The sequence below is a fragment of the Varanus komodoensis genome, unplaced genomic scaffold (genome assembly GCF_004798865.1).
Source record: "Varanus komodoensis strain SLA01 unplaced genomic scaffold, ASM479886v1 scaffold2, whole genome shotgun sequence".
Taxonomy (NCBI): domain Eukaryota; kingdom Metazoa; phylum Chordata; class Lepidosauria; order Squamata; family Varanidae; genus Varanus; species Varanus komodoensis.
Window position 1 is genome coordinate 20,187,286 of NW_025335568.1, and position 21,575 is coordinate 20,208,860.

At 38.9% G+C, this 21,575-nt stretch overlaps 1 protein-coding gene across 14 annotated transcripts in view; it reads left to right on the forward strand.

Moving 5' to 3' along the window:
* Positions 1–21,575, forward strand: part of NFKB1 (nuclear factor kappa B subunit 1) — an 84,198-nt gene that overhangs the window by 25,401 nt on the left and 37,222 nt on the right. For 5 of the 14 annotated variants that reach the window (XM_044428832.1, XM_044428831.1, XM_044428833.1 and 2 more), the window contains exons 4-6: positions 3,292–3,332; positions 8,627–8,725; positions 20,588–20,736. In XM_044428832.1, the coding sequence (XP_044284767.1) occupies positions 3,292–3,332; positions 8,627–8,725; positions 20,588–20,736 (289 nt within the window). Of the gene's footprint in view, positions 1–3,291; positions 3,333–3,371; positions 3,677–4,635; positions 4,719–8,626; positions 8,726–20,587; positions 20,737–21,575 lie in introns of those variants that run through there. The other 9 variants (XM_044428839.1, XM_044428840.1, XM_044428836.1 and 6 more) reach the window with 7 other exon arrangements.

Consider the following 21,575-nt stretch of genomic DNA (forward strand, 5'->3'; position numbering starts at 1 on the left):
GAACTAATTTGTAACAGATGTCATGATGTTTGAAAATCCAGTACATGTAAGTGTGGTAGTCATAGTGCTTAAATAATGTTCTCTCAAAATAATCTTTATGTATTATGCATCTAGATAACTTTCTGTTCTATTTTATACGAGATTTAAGTTGAATGTCATGCTATCCTGTCTCAGTCATGCAGTTTAAGCAGTTTCAGAAGGAGAAATTTTAGTTAAGGCAGCTTCTTGAAGTCTGGTCTTGTAGCAATAGAAAGAGTTGTGGGTGCTAAAAGCCATACAGTTTCAGTATTTCTAAAGGACACAACACCCTGGTTCCATATTGAACTTAAAAATGCATTAGCTCAGTTTTTCGACTATTGAGTGATGAGTCTTTAAGGAACATACTAACATAAAAGGGATCAATGCTGTATAGTTAATTCTTCTTTTATATATTGATGTGAATGCTTGGGAAGTTTAGGGACTTTCTGACAAAATGCCCTGCTATTTATTTATTTATCTATTTATTACTTTTCTAGACTATCCCTTACCATAGCCTCTGGACAGTTTAACAATGAGTCAAACTAAAATAAAACACAGCAATTTTGTTTTCAAAGATTAAACGCTTTCTGCAGTAACCCTGTTCAGCTGCATTTTGTTTTCCCAAATTAAACTTAATAAATGACTTAGACTAAAATTGGACATTATAAACAAGGTTGTGATGTGTGAATTGCTTTTACTCCCTTTCCTGCTTATGCAATTTGCAGAGTGGGAAAGACACCTCCTTTTTCCAGTTCCCATGAGATATAGGGATTCATTTCCTTACCGTCTATTTATCTATCTCCCTCCCCACAAACACCTTGCATGCTATCTACTTCTCACTACTTCTCATCTGTGAGGTTGCTCTAAAACCTACAGATGCTTTGAGCAGTGGCTTAGCTTTTCTGTTTTAGGTATTTATCAGGACCAGTATCTAGCAAGGCCCAAAAATACACACAAATTACTTCCATGCACTCATTTAAGAGTTCCTGGTTTTCTCTTCTTGTAAGAGTCATTCTAGAGGAATTGCTGATCTTTGCAAGACACTTTTTATGGGGCAAAGGGACTCTATTATTCTGTTGCAAATTTCTTTTGCACCTTTGGCATGTTATGTGGTGAGCAGGTGACTGAAAAGCCATCAAAAGACTGTATGGCCCCCTAGACTCTGCCCGTATTTCTAAACTGCTTTCTCTTAAATCTCAAGAAAGTAAGAAAAGAATAAACAAAAAAGAAATAGATAATTAAAACTGAATAGCACTAGACGTGCTCATCTGACCAAAGGTCCACCTGAACAAAATGGGTGAGTTCACCCATCACAAGAATCCACCCTACAGATAAGCTCCATGACATGCACATGGTGGGCATGTCGTGAGCGGAGCTGGCTGGAGCCGGAGGTCAGACTAGATAGCCCGGGAGACCCCTTCTGACTCGGTGGGTTGTTGAAACAATATGTGTATCCCATCAGTCTTGTCATGGATTCTTTCCCACAACTCCTCAATTCTCACACAGGTTTCTGAGGGGGCTTCAGAACCAACTTTTCTCATCTCCTCCTGCTGTGACACAAGCCCTTTACCTCGACTGTGTTTTTTGAAACTCCTTTCCCTCCTTTTTTCCCCTTCTTTCAGAGATGGCTTTTTGTAATCTCCAATTTGACCACTAGTGGCAAACTGTTCACATCTCCACAAAGAATATAAAATTCTCTACGATTGGTTTATCACCTCTTCCTTTCTTTCCTTTCTGCACCTCTGATGTGCATGGGATGCGGGGGGTGGTATTTCTAATTTTGTATACTTCCACAGATCCAAAATGACATTCCTAACCTGGGCAGTGTCTTGGCAAGTGTCTGCTGTCACTGTGTCACAGGGAACCTACTTTGACAGTGACCTAGACAGGCTGACAAGAGCTTTACTTTTTTACTTTTTTTTTCTTCACACATGTCAAAGGGCAAGCTATCAAATGAAAATCATGAGTTACCTTTGCCTATGAAGGGGGATCATCCCCTTCAAAGGAGATTTTCAAGGGCTTAGGGATATTTTTTTTTTGTTCGTTTGTCTTGTCTTGTCTTCAGACTTGACTCTTGTGGGATTCCTCTCCCTTTCTACTCTTTCTTGAAAAAGTGGAAAAATACAAGTTATCCCGTTTTAGAAATGCATGGCAATTTGACAGGCAGCTGTCAAAACTCTGGTTCCTTTTAAAAGGTGTTTCTTGACAGAACTACCCATTGTTTTGTTTTTGTACATGATTGTGGGCATATATACCTGCTTACATCCCTGTCAAGAAATCCAAGAACACTTCTGTCAAGAAAGGACTCAAAATCACAATGAGGGGTACCAAGCCAGTGCTGGTGCTCCAGCCATGCTCCAACTATCGCATAACCCATGATGGAATCAGTCACTTGGATTCAGATGATACGACAACCCATTGTGGGTTCCACAATCCTAAGAACAAGTCATGGGTTGTAGGGGGTGGCTTTTCCCATGAACAAGCCACACTATAGGTATCTGTCTGGGTTTACAAGAGTAGGCAACCCGCCACACTTGTCACTCACAGTGGTTTATCATGTTGCTCATTCAAACAGGTTTTTTTTTCAACAGCCCCAGAGCTCTGGAATGCCTTCCTCATATAAATTTGCTGGGCATGCACCTTTTTCTTTTTAGTGGCTGGCCTTTAAAAAAACCTTTTTAAATCTTTAGATTTAAATAGTTAATTTTTAATCTCCACATTGTGAGATGGTCTTGGCATTACTGTTTTAGCTATGTGAAATTTAATCATTTGGCTCTCTATCATTGATTATTGCTTTGACTTTAGAATCTTGAGCTATGATTTGGTTTGATGTGATCTATTTTGTTTTACAGTAGATGGTGGGGAGCTTTTGAAAATACATTTCATCCTATTGAAACTGTAATTTTTATTTGTCTTTTTTCTTTGATATTGGGCAACTAACAAATGGTGGAGAAATAGTGCCTTAGCCATAATTAACTAGCAACAAATCTCTTACATGCTTTCATACTGTTAATTTTGATAGCTTTGGTAGAGACTTGGGTCTATGGACAATTAATATACAACTAACCTAATTTTGGGCCTGTTAAAATTTTCAAACCATATGACCATGGCTGAATTCATGTCAGCATGACCAAAAAATGTTTTAACATCACATACCTTTCACCATTTACTTGAAGCATTGACATTTTGGCTTTGTAAAAACTATGTTCTTACAGAGTGTATCATTTGCAACTTTTCTTTCTTTCTTCCTTCTTTTCTTTTTTTTTGAACTAGCTGATGGGCCATACCTTCACATTGTTGAACAGCCTAAGCAGGTAAGAGTATGATCACATTTTTAAAAAATTATGGATTTTTAAATTAACATATAAATCTAAGCATATAAAACCAGTTTTTCTTTAATCCTAGTACGTTCTTAGTTGTGTTGTATTGATAAATAGTGACTATCATATTCACCTAGATCACATGCCATAATCCACCTGCTTCCATTAGCATTATGTGAACATGTAGTCCAAACCCTAACCTTTGCATGCTGCATCCCCCACATGCCATTTTTGTTCATACCTCTATTGTTTATCTTTCTATTGGTATATCATCCTGTACCCAAGGTTCTCACAGCAGTTTCTGCATCCTGATTCCTTATCACCTGTTATGTTTTGAGGTAAACTGTATTTTTCCAAATATAGTAAATCTAGAGTAAAATAAATCTTAGGCTTACCCTACAACTACAATCAAGTTGTTGTTTTTGACCTTGGTCTGCTAAGCAGCCATAAACCATAATTTGCCTCAAACCAGGGTTAATGGAAGGAAATGTTTGTGTGTAAGGAATGAGGAACTTCATAAGACCACGGCTCCTGACTATTTGTTTATATAATGGCAAGGCATAATTGGGCATCTTTAAAGTACTTTAGGAACATGGAACACAGGAAGCTAACTTATGTCAGTTCAGACTATTGCTGGGTGAAGTGAAGGTTGAATATGGGTTGTCACTGTTTTGTGAGTTGTTGTATTGGATGTATTCAGCCACACTAATGAACTGTTGATAATAGTTGATATCACAAGAAATAAACACAAGAAATACACAAAGAAAACCCATGGTTTGTGGTTGGGTTATGAACTGTGGAATTGCTTGGTTAATAAACAATGCTTTGTAAGTGTGACTGGGATCACACAAAAGAACCACCGGTGATTCAACAACAACCCACATGCAACCTGTTCTGTGGCTTGTGATGTTGTGTGTATCCAGCCAATTTGTTAATCTAGTCTAGTATTGTCTGCTTTGATGGTGAGTTGATTCTCAGGGTGTTGGGCAAAGAGCTTTAATATTTGCTGTCTGCTAACTTTTAACTGGGAATGTCTAAAAATCAACTTGAAATTGTCTGAAAGCAAAGTGTATGCTGTACTACTGAGCAACAGTCCGTCACTGAAACCTTGTGTCAGAATAGGGTTTCAATTTCAAGGGTAAAAAATACAGCAGAATGTTCATTGTTACTTTACAATTGTTAAGAACTTACAGCACACAAGTCAACTCTAGTGACTTGCGGTTACTGTAAGATGAACTATACTCAGTACGGGCATATATTTTGGCCTGATATAAGTTGACAAACACCTGTATTTCAGGATGGCATGGTTCAACTATAAGAGTGGACACTGCTTGAAAAAATCAATCACTAAGGGAACAAATGAAGGGAAAGATACCACAGGTAGATACTTTATTATAGCCTTAATATGAAATTGGATCCCAAGGCAGCCCCATACTTACTTGGACTCATAAAATATCACTTCCATTCCTTAGAATGCAGAAATCTCTTCAGCAAATTTTGAGTGATAATGGAACATCCATTGTAATGTTAAAATCGGAAAACAATTGGGGCAAAATAGTTAGTGCCTAAGCTTTGAGGCTGATTACTCATTTTGAGAACTTTTGTATGATTAGGATGGTTAGCTGTGGGTTATAAATTACATGAGTTCAGGATCAAGAGCCTGAACCTATGTTGGGACTTTGTAGTTTTGGTATTTGTTATTTCAATATCTTGCATTTCCATTATCAAGTGAGAATGTCTAATAGAACTAATAAGTTATTAACATCTGTAGTGAGACAGGAAACCATGGCCATTTCTCATTTCAGACGTTGTCATATGTAACAATATCTACATGAAAGGCACAGCCATATAGAAAACAATTAATTTTAAAGGCCTGTCTTGTCAGACAAGCCAACAATACTACTCACAGTGGCTAATAAGTACAATAAAATCAAATGACACCTCTTTAAAACAATTTTAGATGAACAAAATCAATTCTAGCATTTTGAATACTCACATTTTAATTTTATTTTTTTCTTCCATGTTCCATATTCATAAGGCAAAAACATAGACTGGATATATGAATATGCCTTCTGAGAAAGGCATATAGGAATAGGCCTTTTGATCAGGAATATGTGAAATATACCTGAACAAAATGATATAGTGTAAGTACATGTAGTATGCCATACATACTCTGTCCCCTCTTCTGTTTTTCTATTAGAAAATTCTCACAGTTCAGAAATTATTATTTGTTATCTCTGCTATCCTCAGTACTTACATTTTTGTGCTCCTGAATTGCAGTATAACTTTTACCACCTCAGTGAACATAAGCTGCAAAAATAGTAATGCAGAAAAAGTGTTAACTATTTTGCTGAAACATTGTACTTATTAATTAGGTTCAATAATACTCTCAGCTGAGAGTTGTAAAAAACATGCATATATGAATTCCTTACTGCATTATTCCAGTATTAAAATGATGTCACAGAAAAAAGAGTTGAGTTATCCTTTATTTATATCAATTCCACTTCTTCCATCAGCTGATTCCAACTATTTGCTTCTGAGAATGTCAGAATAGATAATTGTAGTATTTTTTCTGATTTAATTGGTTAAAATGAAAACAACTCTTTCATTATAACCAATTATATATAACTTAAAAGTCACCCCACATTTAACATGACATAAGATGGAACAATAAAACATTTGCACTTTGTGTATTCCACATGGTTTTGACTCTGTTCTAAATTCCTTATGCTGGAAAGGAGTACTTTGAAAGAATCTTCACCATCTGAATGTAGTTGGTGTTCAAACTTTACTCCTAATAAATTGAGAGTATGATAGTAACTATAAGACAAAATATTTTGTGGTATATTTAGGATTATTTATCATGGTATTTAGTTCCCAAATGTATACCAAGAAATGTCAGGATAGTTTAGGGCAGTGATGGCAAACCTTTTAGAGACCGAATACACAAACTGCAACCCAAAACCCACTTATTTTTAACAAAGTGCCAACACTACAATAAAACCCAAAAACAGAGGTTTTAGTTTAGGGGACATATCTTTGACAGTGCACTTGACTGGCCATGTGAAAGCTTGGAGGAGTTGCAGCACGTGACATCATCACCTGGTGCCTCTGCTCCTTTCCAAGCATGTGCATGGCCCCTATGTGCACTGTTATCCAATGCCCGGCTGCTGGGGAGATGCTGGGGCGACTTGGCTCGCATGCCGACAGAGAAGGCTCTGTGTGCCCACTGTGGGACATGTGCCCACTGTGGTGAACACCACTAACCCTAATAGAGGACACAAGTTCCATTGAAAATAATGGAATTTTGAAAAAGCCTTCCTTGAGCAGCTTTGTGTGCACAGCTAATAATTTCTACCCATTCTAAACACATTCCAGCCATCAAAATCATGCCCGGACAGCTCATTTTTCTAACCCTAACCCTGACCTGGTGCACACCCCTAACCCTAATATAGGGTTAAAGTTCCATAGAAAAGAAGGTCATTTGAAAAAGCCTTCCTTGAGCAGCATTTCTGCGAAGCTCATCATTTCTGCCCCTTCTAAACACATTCCAACCATCACAATCATGACCGGACATCTCTTTTTTCTAACCCTAACCCTGCCCTGGTGCACTCCCGTAACCCTAATATAGGGCTAACGTTCCATTGAAAATAATGCGATTTTGAAAAAGCCTTGCTTGAGTAGCTTTTTCTGCACATCTCAGCATTTCTGCCCATTCTGTACACATTCCATCCATCAAAATCATACCAGGATACCTTGTTTTTGTAACCCTAACCCAGTGATGATGAACCTTTTAGAGACCAAGTGCCCAAACTGCAACCCAAAACCCACTTATTTATCGCAAATTGCCAACACTGCAATAAAACCTGAAAACAGCCACTCCATCCTTGGCAGCACACTGACCAGCCATGCGAAAGCTCAGACGAGTCACAGCTAATGTGTCGTGGCTTGTGACATCAATGCCTGATGCCGCTACTCCTTTCCAAGCATGAGCATTACCCCTATATCTGCTGTTATCCAATGCTCATATGCTGGGGCAATGCTGGGGTAACTTGGCTCTTGTGCCAACAGAGAGGGCTCTGCGTGCCCACTGTGGCATGCGTGCCATAGGTTCACCACCACTGATTGAGGGCATAGTCCTACTGTTAATACCCTCAGTACTTAGGGCCTTCCAAGATTCCTGTGCCCTATTGGACTGAAAACAGAAGGATGAGAGGGGTGGTGGAGGGTTATACACCCTCCTCTTCCTCTTCCTCCTTTCTTTTAAGACTGGCTTTTTATGTCTATCAAGCAAAGGGACATTGAAGGAGGAGGCTGGATCAAGCTCAGCATAAATAATATCCTGGCCTTTCCACTCCTTCCTGCCCTCTGGAACAGCTTATTTTCTTCCTTTCCAATGTCAGGCTTCCAACCTTGGAGAGCCATCAAGCTCAGTCTCTGCACTGACCATAAGAGTACAGGGGAGAGGGTCAGATCTCTTACTCAGAGATCTCAGAGAGCAGAGAGAGGGCAGGGCAGGGAGCTAGATCTCTTATCATAAAATGGCCTCTGACCTTGGAACAGTCAATCTGAACTTAATTGTTCTCTTAATCAATCAATTTCTCTCTCTCATAACTGTCAATGAATTTAATGGGACTTAAGAAGATAATTAACATACAACATAGAGCCAGAATACATTTCATCTTGACCAGTATTCTGCTGCCATTAAAAATGGATCAGCATGAGAGGCCCTTCTCATGTGCCTACCTGTGAGAGCACTTAGGTGGGTGACCACTGAGAGCCTTTTCTGTAGTGGCCTCAAATGTCTGAATATGTTGCCAGTGGGTGTCTGCCATGCTTCATCTTAAAAGCATTGCAGGCTTTTAAGAAGGCCTCTAAGACATATTCTTTTATTGTAGCCTTCTCCTGATATGATTGCTGTTGTCACTGTTTTTGTTGCTCTTTTTATTTCTGGCTTTGCAGTGTCCTTACTGTTCATTTTGTTATTGTTTTTAATACAGTATTTTTATGTTTTACTGTTGTATACCACCTTGCACAGCATCTGCCCTGAAAACTGGCCAAGAAATATTAATAACATAAATATTAATAGTAAATAATATAGCTGTATAATATTTAAAATAATATTTACTATATCAGTAATGTTAAAGCAATATAAAGAGGTATTTCTTAGGACAGAGAAGGCCTGACCAAAAAAGAAAGCTGTAATAATTTTTCTGTTGCTTGTCCAATATATGAAGAAACTAGTTCATTAATAACATTTATTAATCCTTTAAACTAATATTTTTTAGAGAGGGTTTCGTTTCCGCTATGTTTGTGAAGGACCATCACACGGTGGACTTCCTGGAGCTTCTAGTGAAAAGAACAAAAAGTCATATCCACAAGTTAAAGTAAGTTCCTAATGTATTTCTCATATATATATATGAACTGATTATATTTATTACACTGCCAATTTTATGGCAACTTGCAGAATGGGAAAGGACAGGTGTCTTCTCAGAGGAACAACTTAAACCTATTTGGAGAGACTTCATTTGTATTTAATTGTATAATTCAGAATACTCTTCTGTGAAGCTAAATGGTTCAGTTGGATAAAATCTGCAGTTCTTGCAGGATGTATTTGTAGAAAATCTCTTGCCTAGGAACAAAATACTCGAATGATTTAAGAAATGAACTGGAACCTTATTTTGATTAGTAAAATGAAAATTGTACTGTGTAGGATCTAATTCTTCTAATTCAAAATGCAAATAAAAGGAAGCATAGCTTGCACATAATTACAAGTTTTTGTTTATGTATGTTGGAAAGCTAGCAGAAAGCAGGAACAGAATATATAAAGCCAAAGATATTCATCACAAATATATTTAGTATTTAGTTTGTACTTTTACAGTACTAAGTAGAACTTTGTACTTCCCACATCCGGTAGTATAATGGAGAGAGAAGATAGGAAAGCATACTTCTGAGACTTAGAGAACATAAGAACATACTGGATCAGGCCAAGGGACTGTAATTCTGTTCACACAGTTGCCCACTGGAAATGCATGAGCACAAAATAAGTATAACAGCACCCTCTTGCCCATGCTTCCTAGCAGCTAGTGTGCATGGGCACGCTGCCTCTGGTCACAGAGTTGCATCAATAGCTTTATCTTCCATGAATTTATCAAGACCCCTTTTAAAGTCATACAAATTGGTGGCTATCACTACTTATCATGAAAGTGAATTTCCTAGTATGGCATGGTAGCTAAGAGTGTTGGATTACGGACCTAGGACATCTAGGTTCTAGCCTTCACTTGACCATGAAACTCACTAGTGACTTTGGGCCAGTCATTCACTCTCAGCCTAACCAACTTCTGAATTGTTGTGAAGATAAAAATGGAGTGGAGGAGAACTATGTAAGTTCCCCTGGGTTCCTCACAAGAGAAAAAATGCAGAATATAAATGTAGTACAATAATAATAGAGTTAACTATGTGCTGTGTAAACAAGTACTTCCTTTTATCCATCCTTAATCTCCTGCCATTCGACTTCATGGGATGGTCCTGGGTTTTAATACTGTGAAAGAAGAAACATATCTCCGTATCCACTTTCTACTGTACATTGCTGCCATGTCTCCCCCTTGTTTTTTTCTAAGTAAAAAATACCAGTATGCCTATCCACACTGCTTGCTGGAGAACATGAATGGGGGTGAGGATGGAGGAGTACTGTTAAGCCCATGTCCTATATGTGGGCTTCCAAACAAAATACTACCTAGCAGGACCTTTGGTTCTTCTTATGTTCTTGTCCTCTGAGGTAAATGAGGTGATAATGAGGCTTTCAAGTGTATTTATTGTTTGTGATATATTAGCATAGAGAATAAGGAAAATAATTAAGCAGAGGCTGTATGCTTATTTCCTTTTCTTTACCTGGTTTCCTGCTTTATCCTGAAAATGTAAATGGCAATACTTCTTTGCAAGCATGCTTTCCTTTCCAGTTAAAACCCAAACCATTCGACTGGGTTTCAACTGACTAACGATCTTTTGTTAATGTCATTGTGTTTTGCAAGCTGAATCTATAGAATTAGAAGTTTGCACTACTAGATTCAGTGGAGCTTGTTCTCAGTTTAAGTATGTTCACAATTGCACTGAGCCTGAGTGGTGCTGCTTTGTAGACTATCACACTTTGTGTGCATGCACCCTGTAATAGTGAGTTCCATGCTGCCTGTATGTTCCAGCACTATTAGCCCTTTAGGCTGAAAGGACATTAGGGGAAAGGCTTACCTGCACTTCCCTACTTAAGACGCACTTTCAGTTCTCACATTTATACACTTAACAACTGCTTGGGGCTATGAAGTTCCAGAGTTAGGTTTACAGGAGGATTAAGGAATGTGTGGGACACCAGATACTGTTGGACTACAGCTCCCCTCACCATTGGCAGTCCTTACTAGCTTTGATAGGAGTTGCAGTTCAACAGTGCCTGGAGGGCCATACCCTCTGCATCTCTGCTTTACTGGCTCAGATTCCTTTGGAGGAGAAGATGGCTGTTTATTTACAGATGTCTATAGTTTGAGCAGATTCATAATAACAGTAATATAGTAACTGGTCTAAAACTTAGAATCTCTTTCTATTTGGTTGAATTCAAAAATTCCTCTTGGAATTCAGTCTGGCCTTTTTAAGTTCCTGCTCTCTCCTGGTAAATACTCATGACATTTTATGCTGTTTTGAGAAAAAAAAGGCAAATTTAATGTCTCATATGTCAAGTCTAAAGAGAAAAACACGTTGCAACATTCCTGATAGAAATGTGGAACTTGCCTAATTTTTATGCAAAATTTTCTTCTGGAGGAAAACAAAAGCGAATCTGCCAGGTTGGAAGAAGGCTAACCTCAGCACCTTCTCCATTATACCCACTAATCATTTATGTGCCAAGAATATTTTCTTGTGCAGAGCAGAATTCATTTGTGAGAGCTACCTGCTAGAAGTGGTAAAGCCAGACACAAATTTACCAACTCTATGAGAAACAGGTCTATGACAGAGCCTGAATTTGAAGCAAAGTCTCAGATTCTGAAACCATTTTATATAAAGTGTCTTCCCTTAAAGGTTCTGTGTATCACACGTGCAGAATTTTGGACTACAGAATTTAATTTTTGGTGTGTTCAACTCTAGATCCTGTAAATGTTTTGAGATAGCAGGTTTAACAACTTTACATACTTTGTCATTCAACTTTACATATTTTGTCACTTTGTCATGTATGTTTTTGCATACATCTAACTTCTTGATTTCTTTACTAAAGATAGAAGTCTGGGAGAAACTAGATATGATGAGAGCCAGTGTGGTGTAGTGGTTAAGAGCATGGGACTGGGACTCAGACGATCTGGGTTCTAGTCCCCGCTCAGCCATGGAACCAACTGGGTGACTTTGGGCCAGTCACAGGCTCTCAGCCCAACCTACCTCACAGGGTTGTTGTGGGGATAAGATGGAGGAGGAGATGTAAGCTGCCTTGAGCCCTTTGTAGGAAAAAGGCAGGATATAAATCGAAAAATGAATGAATGAATGATGGAGCAGCCATGCTTGTCTGTCCACATGTCTGATGGGGGTGGGGGTCTACTTTTGCAGCCAAAGAAAAGTGCAAGTGAAGGTTGCTGAGGCCTGCCCCATCTCACTTGTACTCTATTGCTTCAGGAATTTTTATTATCAGCACTGACTCCAGTTCCAGAAGTGAGCTGGCTAGACAGAAAAGTTACCTCAGCTGAAGTGCAGTAAAGTAAGTCAGGGAAGGGGCAGACTTTGGCTCACCTCAATAGCACATGCTTCTTTGTTTCAAAAACGTTAGACTTCCCTTTTTATTTGAACAGGGCTGGCTTCTAAAGAAAGGAACTTCACTTCTGCACTCACATCTAGATGGATTTCAGTGTATTTCTAGAACTTATTAGTGAAAAAAGTATTTATTTAAATGGAAAATATAACGTCACAGATGTCTGTCTGTCTGTGGAAATGGGCAAGGCATGTGGTTTTGCGTGCTTGCATTTCCCCTTATTAATATTTTACCTTGTGTTTCATCTTTCATCATAGTTTTGTTCCTCAGCTTGCAGTCCCATGCTCACTTACCTGGAAGTAAATTCCATTGAATTCAGTGGGGCTTACTTCTGAGTAGATAGGTATAGGAATGTACTGTCAGTCTTCTTCATATTTATTTCACATTGTAATTTTTTTTTTTTTTGGTTTGTATAAATCTTTCCTAACAGGCAACACCTGTTAGGAAAGACTGGCAGAAAAATATGGGGAAGTTCCTCTAGGCTACTTCACTGGCTTGTTAGTGCCTGTTCTTGTTTTCAAGTTTAGCCAGTAGATAGAGAAAATATTTTGCATATCATCTGCCTGAACATAATGCTTCATCTTCTTGAATGGCAACACTTCCAGTCTATTTAAGCTCACTATTGTGAATATCAGTCAATATGGCCTTTATGGTAAAATGAATTTTGCCCATAGGTAATCAGGTAGTTTTTAACTCTTCTTGTTAGTAAATTTGTGGTGCATACTCTGATGTTAATGCAGACAACAGACTCCTAAGCTAAGTTTAGGGGATGTGATTTCAGGCAGGAACATAGACAGACTAGCTTTTCAAATGTAAACATCTTAGTGTTTGTATAAAAACCCTTCCTTCCGGAGAATACATTACCAATAGTGAACAATGAAATTTATAGGAAAGAATTTGTTAGAGTCAGATAAGGGTTAAATAGCAGTGGACACCTTGCCTTTAGGGATCTCGTGCCCGTATTTACATGCTCTTGGATACTGCCACAAAGCAATAAGGATAAAATGGATGCTGGGGTTTTCTAAACACCACCAACCACAATCCATGGGCATGGCTTAAAAAAGATGCTTTATAATACAAGGTAAAGTTTCCTGCTTTAATCGAACATCTAATAACCAAAGACATTTAGGGAAAGAGGGTACACATTTTGAATTCAGAGGATTATAGACATACTATGCAGAGTAGGACAAGCCTGGAGGTAAAGGATCCCTCTCTAGAAAACAGCTAGATGACTAGTTTCAACTGTGTAAATGTGGCATTTCAGAAGAAAAGTGGAGGAGCCTGAGGTGCTACCAAGTACACTGTATCTGTCAATGCTGGCCTGCTCCCCTCCGTGTCCCCCAGAATGCCCACTAAACTCCAGAGTGACTTTGGAGTTCTTGTAGCTAGTGCAGTTATTTCTGTTCCAGCTGTGAGGAGGTTAGTGGGAATCCAGACATGGATCCCCAGCTGCAAAGGGTTTTGAACATTTTGGTATACAGAAACGGAAAAGTTAAACAAAAATATACAGTCACAAAGCAATGAACAAAGATGTGTTAAATTGATTTTGAGAGTATTACTAATAATACATATGTATGCATATACATGTGCATATATTGAAAGTTCCTGTTTCCCATCAGTAATACGTAAAATATCAGGGTGAGTGTTGAGATGACATTGTCATTGGTAGTATTTTCTCTCATAGGATGCCAGTGTTGTAAGGTCTTTAGTCCACTGTGTGGTTGAGGGAGATGATTTGTCTTCCCTGTAATATGGGTTTCTTAGCCACCATGAGGACTCAGTTTAAAAATGTAAATATGTTGCTGAACTATATCCCTCAACTCCAAGTGGTAGTACTTTTCACCCTTGAAGCTGAGACTTTAAATAACTTTATGGCCTTCTAGATGCTGCCCGAGGGCCATACGATTGTTCTGTTAGGATGCAATCCAATCCCCTCAGGTCTCAGCACAGTAAGCTACTGAATTCCAATGCATGGTCTGAGATGTGGCTGCACATTGTTTCCTGCATTTCCTCAGTAGAGCTATTTTCAGCCATTTCAGTTAAAGGGCAACGTTGGCAAACTTATTCAATGCAACACAGGCATAATGTGATCCCAGATAACTAATTTTGGATTAAGCTGCAGTTTTTGGACTAACTGCAGAAACTATCTTCAAAGGCAGCAGCACATATAGCACATCACATAATATAATGGAGTTTAGCAGGGCATGGCTTACTTTGCCCAGGTTATTTCGGCCCAGGTAGGGCCAACACTGGTGCCCTGTCTTCTGTGGAGAAAACCTGTGCCATTTAATGGCAACATCTAATAGCAAAGATGGATTGAGACTACCCACAAACTATGAATTTATTTCTTTAGGGAGAGGAAAATCCACACTAGGTAAACACCAGTAACCTAAGAAGACAAGCTACCTATGACCATTCATCTGGTTTTGACTGAACTTCAGTTCATTTCCTTTCATCCAGGCCCTTTTATGGGCAAGGTGTTTGGGTAGATAGCTGCCATATAATTCCAAGCTCTTTTAGGTGGGAATGAATTTTGTAATCCATTTCAATTAGCAATCAGATCCTGTAGCTCTCACATAGATCCAGTAACGTATTTTCCTACATAACTGTTCCTGTGAAGAAGGTTGTTGTTCATGCAATATCAAAGTAATTCCAAGATACTGTATTTGTTTATTCAATTTATTACACATTTGTCATTCTAAAATAATTCCAAAGTGGTTTCCAAGCAATAAAACACACTAAAATCATGCTAATTAACCAAAATTAAAATAAAAAGCAGAGAAAAGTAACGCAGTTTGAATAACCATTATATATAATAGCAATATATTGCTGTGGTGTTTCATAGTTCTTTAAAGTAATATCTTCACCTATGAATAACTTACAATCACTGGCCAACACAGATTTTAGTGCCTCGAATGTTAGACCTGTTCTTGGGTATATTTGACCCACTGATTCCAAAACTGGGACCAATTTTTCCCCATTAGCTCTAGTTTTTGAGATACAGCATAAATGCCGTATACCACTCGTCATTCTAGTCACCCATCAAATATCAGGATATTTTAGTGGAGTGTTTGATTTAATACACTTATAGCATGAAAGAAAACACATTAAAAATTAAAAGAAAAGTGAAATACACTAAATCTACTTCTTTCAAACCACAGGTTTATGATACATTCCAATCATTTGACAGAGAAGAAGCTCCTTTTGTAAGATTTCCAAGTGGGATCTGCCAGGACAACCCCATATAAAGTTCCAGCAGTAATCTGCCATCATGTGTGGATCCCATCTTCCTTGCATTCTGCCTTCCATTGTTTTTATGTCTTGGTGAAATCTTTCACCTTGCTCTTAGCTTAAGTCACTGAGGTTCTCTGGAAAGCGATCCAAGTGACTGTGCAGATAGTGGATTTTAACACTCATTTTTTAGCCAAGCCTGTTGAAATGAAAGAGCTTCTCCTCTACTAATTGAATATAGTTGTCTGCCTTCTTGTAGCCAAGGAAGTTTTTCCTGACACAAACAAATGAAGACCGGACACAAAATTCGATTTCATTCATTGATTCCATGAAATGTGGGTTATTTATGAGCTGTCTAATTAGAATCCAGTGTTTCTGATGTAAAGTACGTAAACACTTTCACTATATCTGCTTACTTGTACACAAAAACACAAACTAGGTAACAGAAGAAAAAGATGATCAGCAAGATCTTTTCAAAACCTGACTAAAAATTATATAAATTTGACCGTATCTAAGAAATTAGATTCAATACAGTCTAGCCAATGCAATTTTATGAATCAGCACCCCAAATAAACCAAAGAACAGGTCTAAAAAGCAAGGCGTCAAGAAAAACGGGGTCTGGTCTGGTCTGGTCTGGTCTGAAAGCACCCTGGAATTCCTTATTCATGTACAATAATGGCCTTGAAATATAACTTCAGCATTTAGCTTTATAAAAATGGTTATAATCTTCAACATTTGCTGAACATGGAGGGAATTTATATATTTTCAGTCCAACAGGGCCACCTCTGTCATATCTCACATCTACATGATCAATGCCTAACCAGTTGACCTACATTAATAATATCTGATGTATGGAGGCCTCAAGTGCATAATTGATCTTCCATTTATTTTCTAGACAAACATGCAAATGAGGCCTACACAATTGGATTTTACATTTGTAGGCCAGCTTCAGACATTCTGTCTCATATGACAGCCTGGATCAGCTGAAGATATCCCCTGAACTTTCCTACAGTGTTTGACATTCATTGGCCCATGTTATGCTTTTCATTTGACAGTTGTTAAGTGGGAAGCAAAGTAACAAAATGGCCTATTTGCAGTCAAAGATTGATACCAGTTCTGCTTTGGCAGCAGACACTTACCATAACGTTGACCACACAGGATTTTTCCTTTTGTCATCCACAAGTTCACACTTACACACCAGAGAGAGAGAGAGAGACAGACAGACAGACAGACAGACAGACAGACAGAACGAGACAACATTTCTGGTACTTAAAAATACTTTTTAAAAGTAGCAAACCAGTGACAGCCACTCTGGTGTGCTGCTTGGGCTCTTTTGAGTAGTTGTCAGTGACTATCATGGAAGAGGTTGCAAAAAGGTTGTGAAAGAGGGAAAAAAGCATAGAAAAAGAAAGCTATGTTTGTAACAAGCAATCAGAGCAGAGAGACCTAGCCAGTAGCAGTTGCTGTAAAGCAGGGTTCCTCAAACTTTTCCACCAGGGGGCCAGTTGAAAGCTGCTGGTGCTGGGTGCGGGCTGGAAAGGTGGTGCCGGCAGTGTGTGTGGGGCGGCGCATGTGGGCGTGAGCACTGAGGTGGGGGTGGGGCTCGAGGTGAGGCGGGGTGGGCATGTGCCACGAGGCAGGCACACGAGGCAGTGGCTTGCTCACTTGGAGATCATTTTCTCCGAGCGAGCAAACCGCTGCCTCCCCACATGTTCTAAAGCATGGGTCCTCAAACTACAGCCCTGGGGCTGGATCCGACCCGCCATGCCTATTTAGATCCACCACACACCCGCCCACCACTGCCCACTTCGCCCTGTGCGTGGGGAGGCAGCGGTTTGCTCACCTCCCCTCCCCTCGCAGTGCCCACCCACCCACCCTCGCCTCACTGCGTGCTCCACACCTGCCTCAGCGCGAGAGCCCTCATGCGCCACCCTGGCCCCCACCTCCTTGCCGGCCCACACGCACCCCTGGCACCACCTTTCTGGCCCGCACCCAGCACCAGCAGCTTTCAACTGGCCCCCTGGTGAAAAAGTTTGAGGACCCCTGTTCTAAAGCAACACTTGGGCTTTGCTGGAACAGCTTTTACTGGCAGTGATCCTGATGAGCTTAGCAAGAGTAGCAAGGTGGCTTTGCTACTCTTGCCAAAGTCATTCTTCACTTCCTGTGACCTACAGTGGGGGCAATTGCCTGGATTCACATGACATGACAACCCATCATGGCTAGCTACCCATGATGAATGTCTGTGTTGTATAAAATGAGTTACTGAAAGGAAGAGATAGATGGAAATATGAGCAGCAGGCACAAACAAGCACTAATTGAGTGGTTGTCCATATTACATCATATGCAGAGGAGGAAGAAACCTGGGGCTGTACTGAAAATCGTTTATGTGGAGATGCTGTGCATGTAGTGCAAGTGATTTGTGCTCATAGTGTATATGGTCAGTTTATTTTGTTATCTTTTGGCTATTTATCTCTCTTCTCTAAGTTTTACTATTTGTATGAGTAAACAGAAAAATGTAGTGCATCTAAAGAAGAGTTAAAGGCAGGCTTTATGATAAATAAAAATAATAAAAATAAATCTCTTACTATGATTCAAACTGTCATTACCCTTCCAATCTGTGCAACAGAACTTTTTCTCAACTGGGATAAAGTAAACGTGTTAGTTAAATGTCAGTGTACAGTCATATTAAGAATTCTGTTTTATACTGTTTTCTGTGTTGCAAAAATTGCCACAGTACCTTTGTGGTAGGATGTATTAAACATTTGGCTGGATGGGGACTCTTGTAGCATCCTTCACCATCAGTAAGACTGAATGATGTGAGCATTCAAGTTTCTTATTTTGGGTCTAGAATTCAATATCATGAATAAGAGAAAACATATCATTCAGTACCATGTTGGACTGTCCATCAGCAAACATTTTTTCTGGACATCTTGTGGTTGCTTTGGAATCTGAAATGGTAATTGCTGGAGATAGAATGGGCCAGGTGCTATGGTTTTGCTGTTGAAAAGAAGAAAGTTGAAAGGTTGACCATACCCTTCCAGGATACCAGTTCTTTCCTTCAGATTGCATCTTATCAACATCTCTTTGCAACAGAAAAGATGTATGTACAGAGCCTTGTGAGCTCAATAATCTGATTTTCTAGGTAAGTCTCTGTAAGTAGCTTTTAGGGCCTGACCTACAGGTATGCTGTAATATAAATAATTAAGCAGCTCATTCCTGCTTGTATTATATTCCCCACCTACAGCTAAGATGCACCTTTCCTCTGCCTGTGAAATGAGTGGATTGTTTTCAAAACATGCTTCACATTTCTGACATACTTAACATCATCATCAATCATAATGATGCTAGGAAACACAGTTACAAGCACCATAAACACCAGTTCATTTACAACAATATCTATTCTCAGCCCTACTGCATTTCCCACTGTTTAACCTATACCGCCAGCTAATGTTATAAGCAACAAACAGGCATGGGTCAACTCACAGACAGTTTCCTCTGTAGTCAGATACAGATGCTTCATAATGCAATAGAAGACCAGGACAACATGGGGCATCTTTGATGATCTCTGGCGCTCTGTTTTCCCCATCTGCATTTGGATCTGTATACTCCATTGTAAGCAAACATTGTACATCATTTCAGATCATGGGGCACACCTGTTAAGGCATATGTCTAAGAGTCCAGTTTCTTGGCTTTTTGTAGCTTAAGCCAACATAAGATAGCCTTAACTCTAGTCTAAAACTAGTGGACTTTTTTAAAAAAATCATTGAATATATATTGGGCCATTCTTAGAATTTGTCCTTGGAAATATTACCAAAACCTGTTTGATTTCTAGCTACTGGTTGTCAGGAAAGAGCTTCAAACACTTGAGAAACCAATACTGAAAAAACAAATCCACCTTTTGAAATTAGAGCCATAGCCAAAGTAAATTAGACATAGTACGTAGGGCTACATCAAATTAGCAAGGACAATTTTGCAACCATTTTGCTGAAACTGCTGAAAAATCAGCTATTCAAAATCAGTTGTTCTGTTTTGCCTTCATTTTGAAAGTAAGGCAAATCTTAGCAGCTCCCATTTGCCCCCTCAGATATTCCTATTCTGAGGTGCTTTGGGGAAAGCAGAATGTTTCCAACAACTTATTTGGTTGGAGAAATGCAGTGTTAAATATCCTTCCAAAATAAGGGCAGTGGCAGAAAAAGTGGGAAAGCCTTGTGCTATTCCAACTCATCATATATTTAAATCCAGACTACTAAGAGACACAGACAAATGGACACACACATACACACACACACAGCTTGTCATCCCCACCCCAAGATTCTTTATGCATATGTGACACAACGGTTTAAAACAGCGATGGGGAAATTCCAGCCCAAGGGCTAATAGGAGATTTTTTTAAAAACCTTTTCTGTGCAGTGACAAAGCCTCCTTTTCATGCTAGTCAGCAAGGGGAAACTGCTGAACCAAAATGAGAGGTTTTTCTTCTGTCAGTGGGGCCTGGGGCAGAAGCTGCTGAGTGATTTAGCCCTGCTTGCATATGACACTTCCCCTGCTTGCTTTTAAGTAAACATGCATAGGTTTGGTATTTGGATACTATTTGAAAACATGGTTGAATGATTCAATTCTGCTTACTTCTGAGTAGGCACACATATGGGAAATACTAGATGTCATGTCCTTTACTTTCATCCCACCCAGAGAAAACATTTGGAAAGTAAAAGCTGTTGTGCTCCAAATAATTATATAAGACAAGCTTGAATCATTAATTTCTATTTTTCACAATGATAGCACTTAATAGTTTGTGGCAGCAGACACCCAAAAACAGGGTATTTCCAGCTTCCCTTATTTTCATTCCAGGGTGGCTAAGAAGAGTTATTTTCTGAGTCCAAAAGCATGCTCTGTTCAGCTGATTGCCTAGTCTAAAGAACTCTTTGGGGGCAAGTTGGAAGTTTTCTCCTAAAATCAAGACTTTTGAAACAATTTATGTGCTATTTTTGGAAACTGATTTCAAAGCATCATCCTAAACTCTTCTCACCATTTTTTTTCTTTGATCATATATTTGTTTCCTTTCTGTTCTGGTTATGCTGCTGTATATTTTTTGAAATATGAAGTAATATTTCAGCCCTTGGCACTTTGAAGTTCTGAATTAATTCCTAACCATCCGATTATAGAACACATTGTTAAGTATCAATGCAGAATCACTACATGAATAATTGTCCAGTACTGAAAGGATATGATCTGCTTCTTACAGATTTGCAATTATACAGGGCCTGCAAAAGTAATTGTGCAGTTAGTCACAAATGGAAAACATCCCCACCTGCATGCTCACAGCTTGGTGGGGAAACACTGTGAGCAGGGAGTATGCACAGTTAATGCAGGACCAAAGGACATGGTGGTAGGGTAAGTGCATCATTGTATTTATAATGCATCATTTTTCTGAAACTGTGATCCATAGAGTCAGTTCAGATGTAATGCCCAAACTATATTTGAGCATGTATGAACAACTTGCTCTGTGCTCCATTCACTCTTCTTATTTAGGGGCACGGCTTCCTATTCTGCCAAATTTGTCCCAGTTTAGATATAATTGCAAACTGTGGCTTCCTTCTAAAAAGGAAAGTTAGAGTGGAAAGCAGAGTATTTGAGGTTAAAGGTAAGTTCCAAAGCATGCTTTGGTATTAATTTATCCATAGTGTATTGGAAATGCAAGTAGGAAGATGAAAATCATGAAAATCAAAATTTAAATAGGCAATTGTCCTTCATTTAAAGTGGTTTCTTGCAGGTCCTCTACAGTAACCAAGTGGGTTTCCAGAAAGCATGTTTTATTGAAGGTTAAGTGGATCTCAAGTATAGGAATCCCCTTTAAAATCCATCCTCTATTTAAAGAATTGCTGTCAACTTGCAGTAGGCACAAAGGAATTCATTTTTGCTGTGGTGTGTAAAGGATCCTTCTAATTTTGTGTGTTTCTGCTTGCACACGTTAAAGTTTGTTTGTTTTTTATCATGGAAGAGAAACAAAATGCATAATAGGGAATGGCTGAATTAAGGGTTTAAAGAAAGCAAAAGGAAGAAATAACTTAATTAAAGACACAAACAAAACAAATCAATGGACCATGGGATTAATAATATTGTACATAAGCAAACATGCATAAATGTGTATATCAATAAACAAAAGATAAAATTCTTTACTTCAAATGAATATATAGTGTGCATATATCCAGATACTCAAAAGCATGTATCTT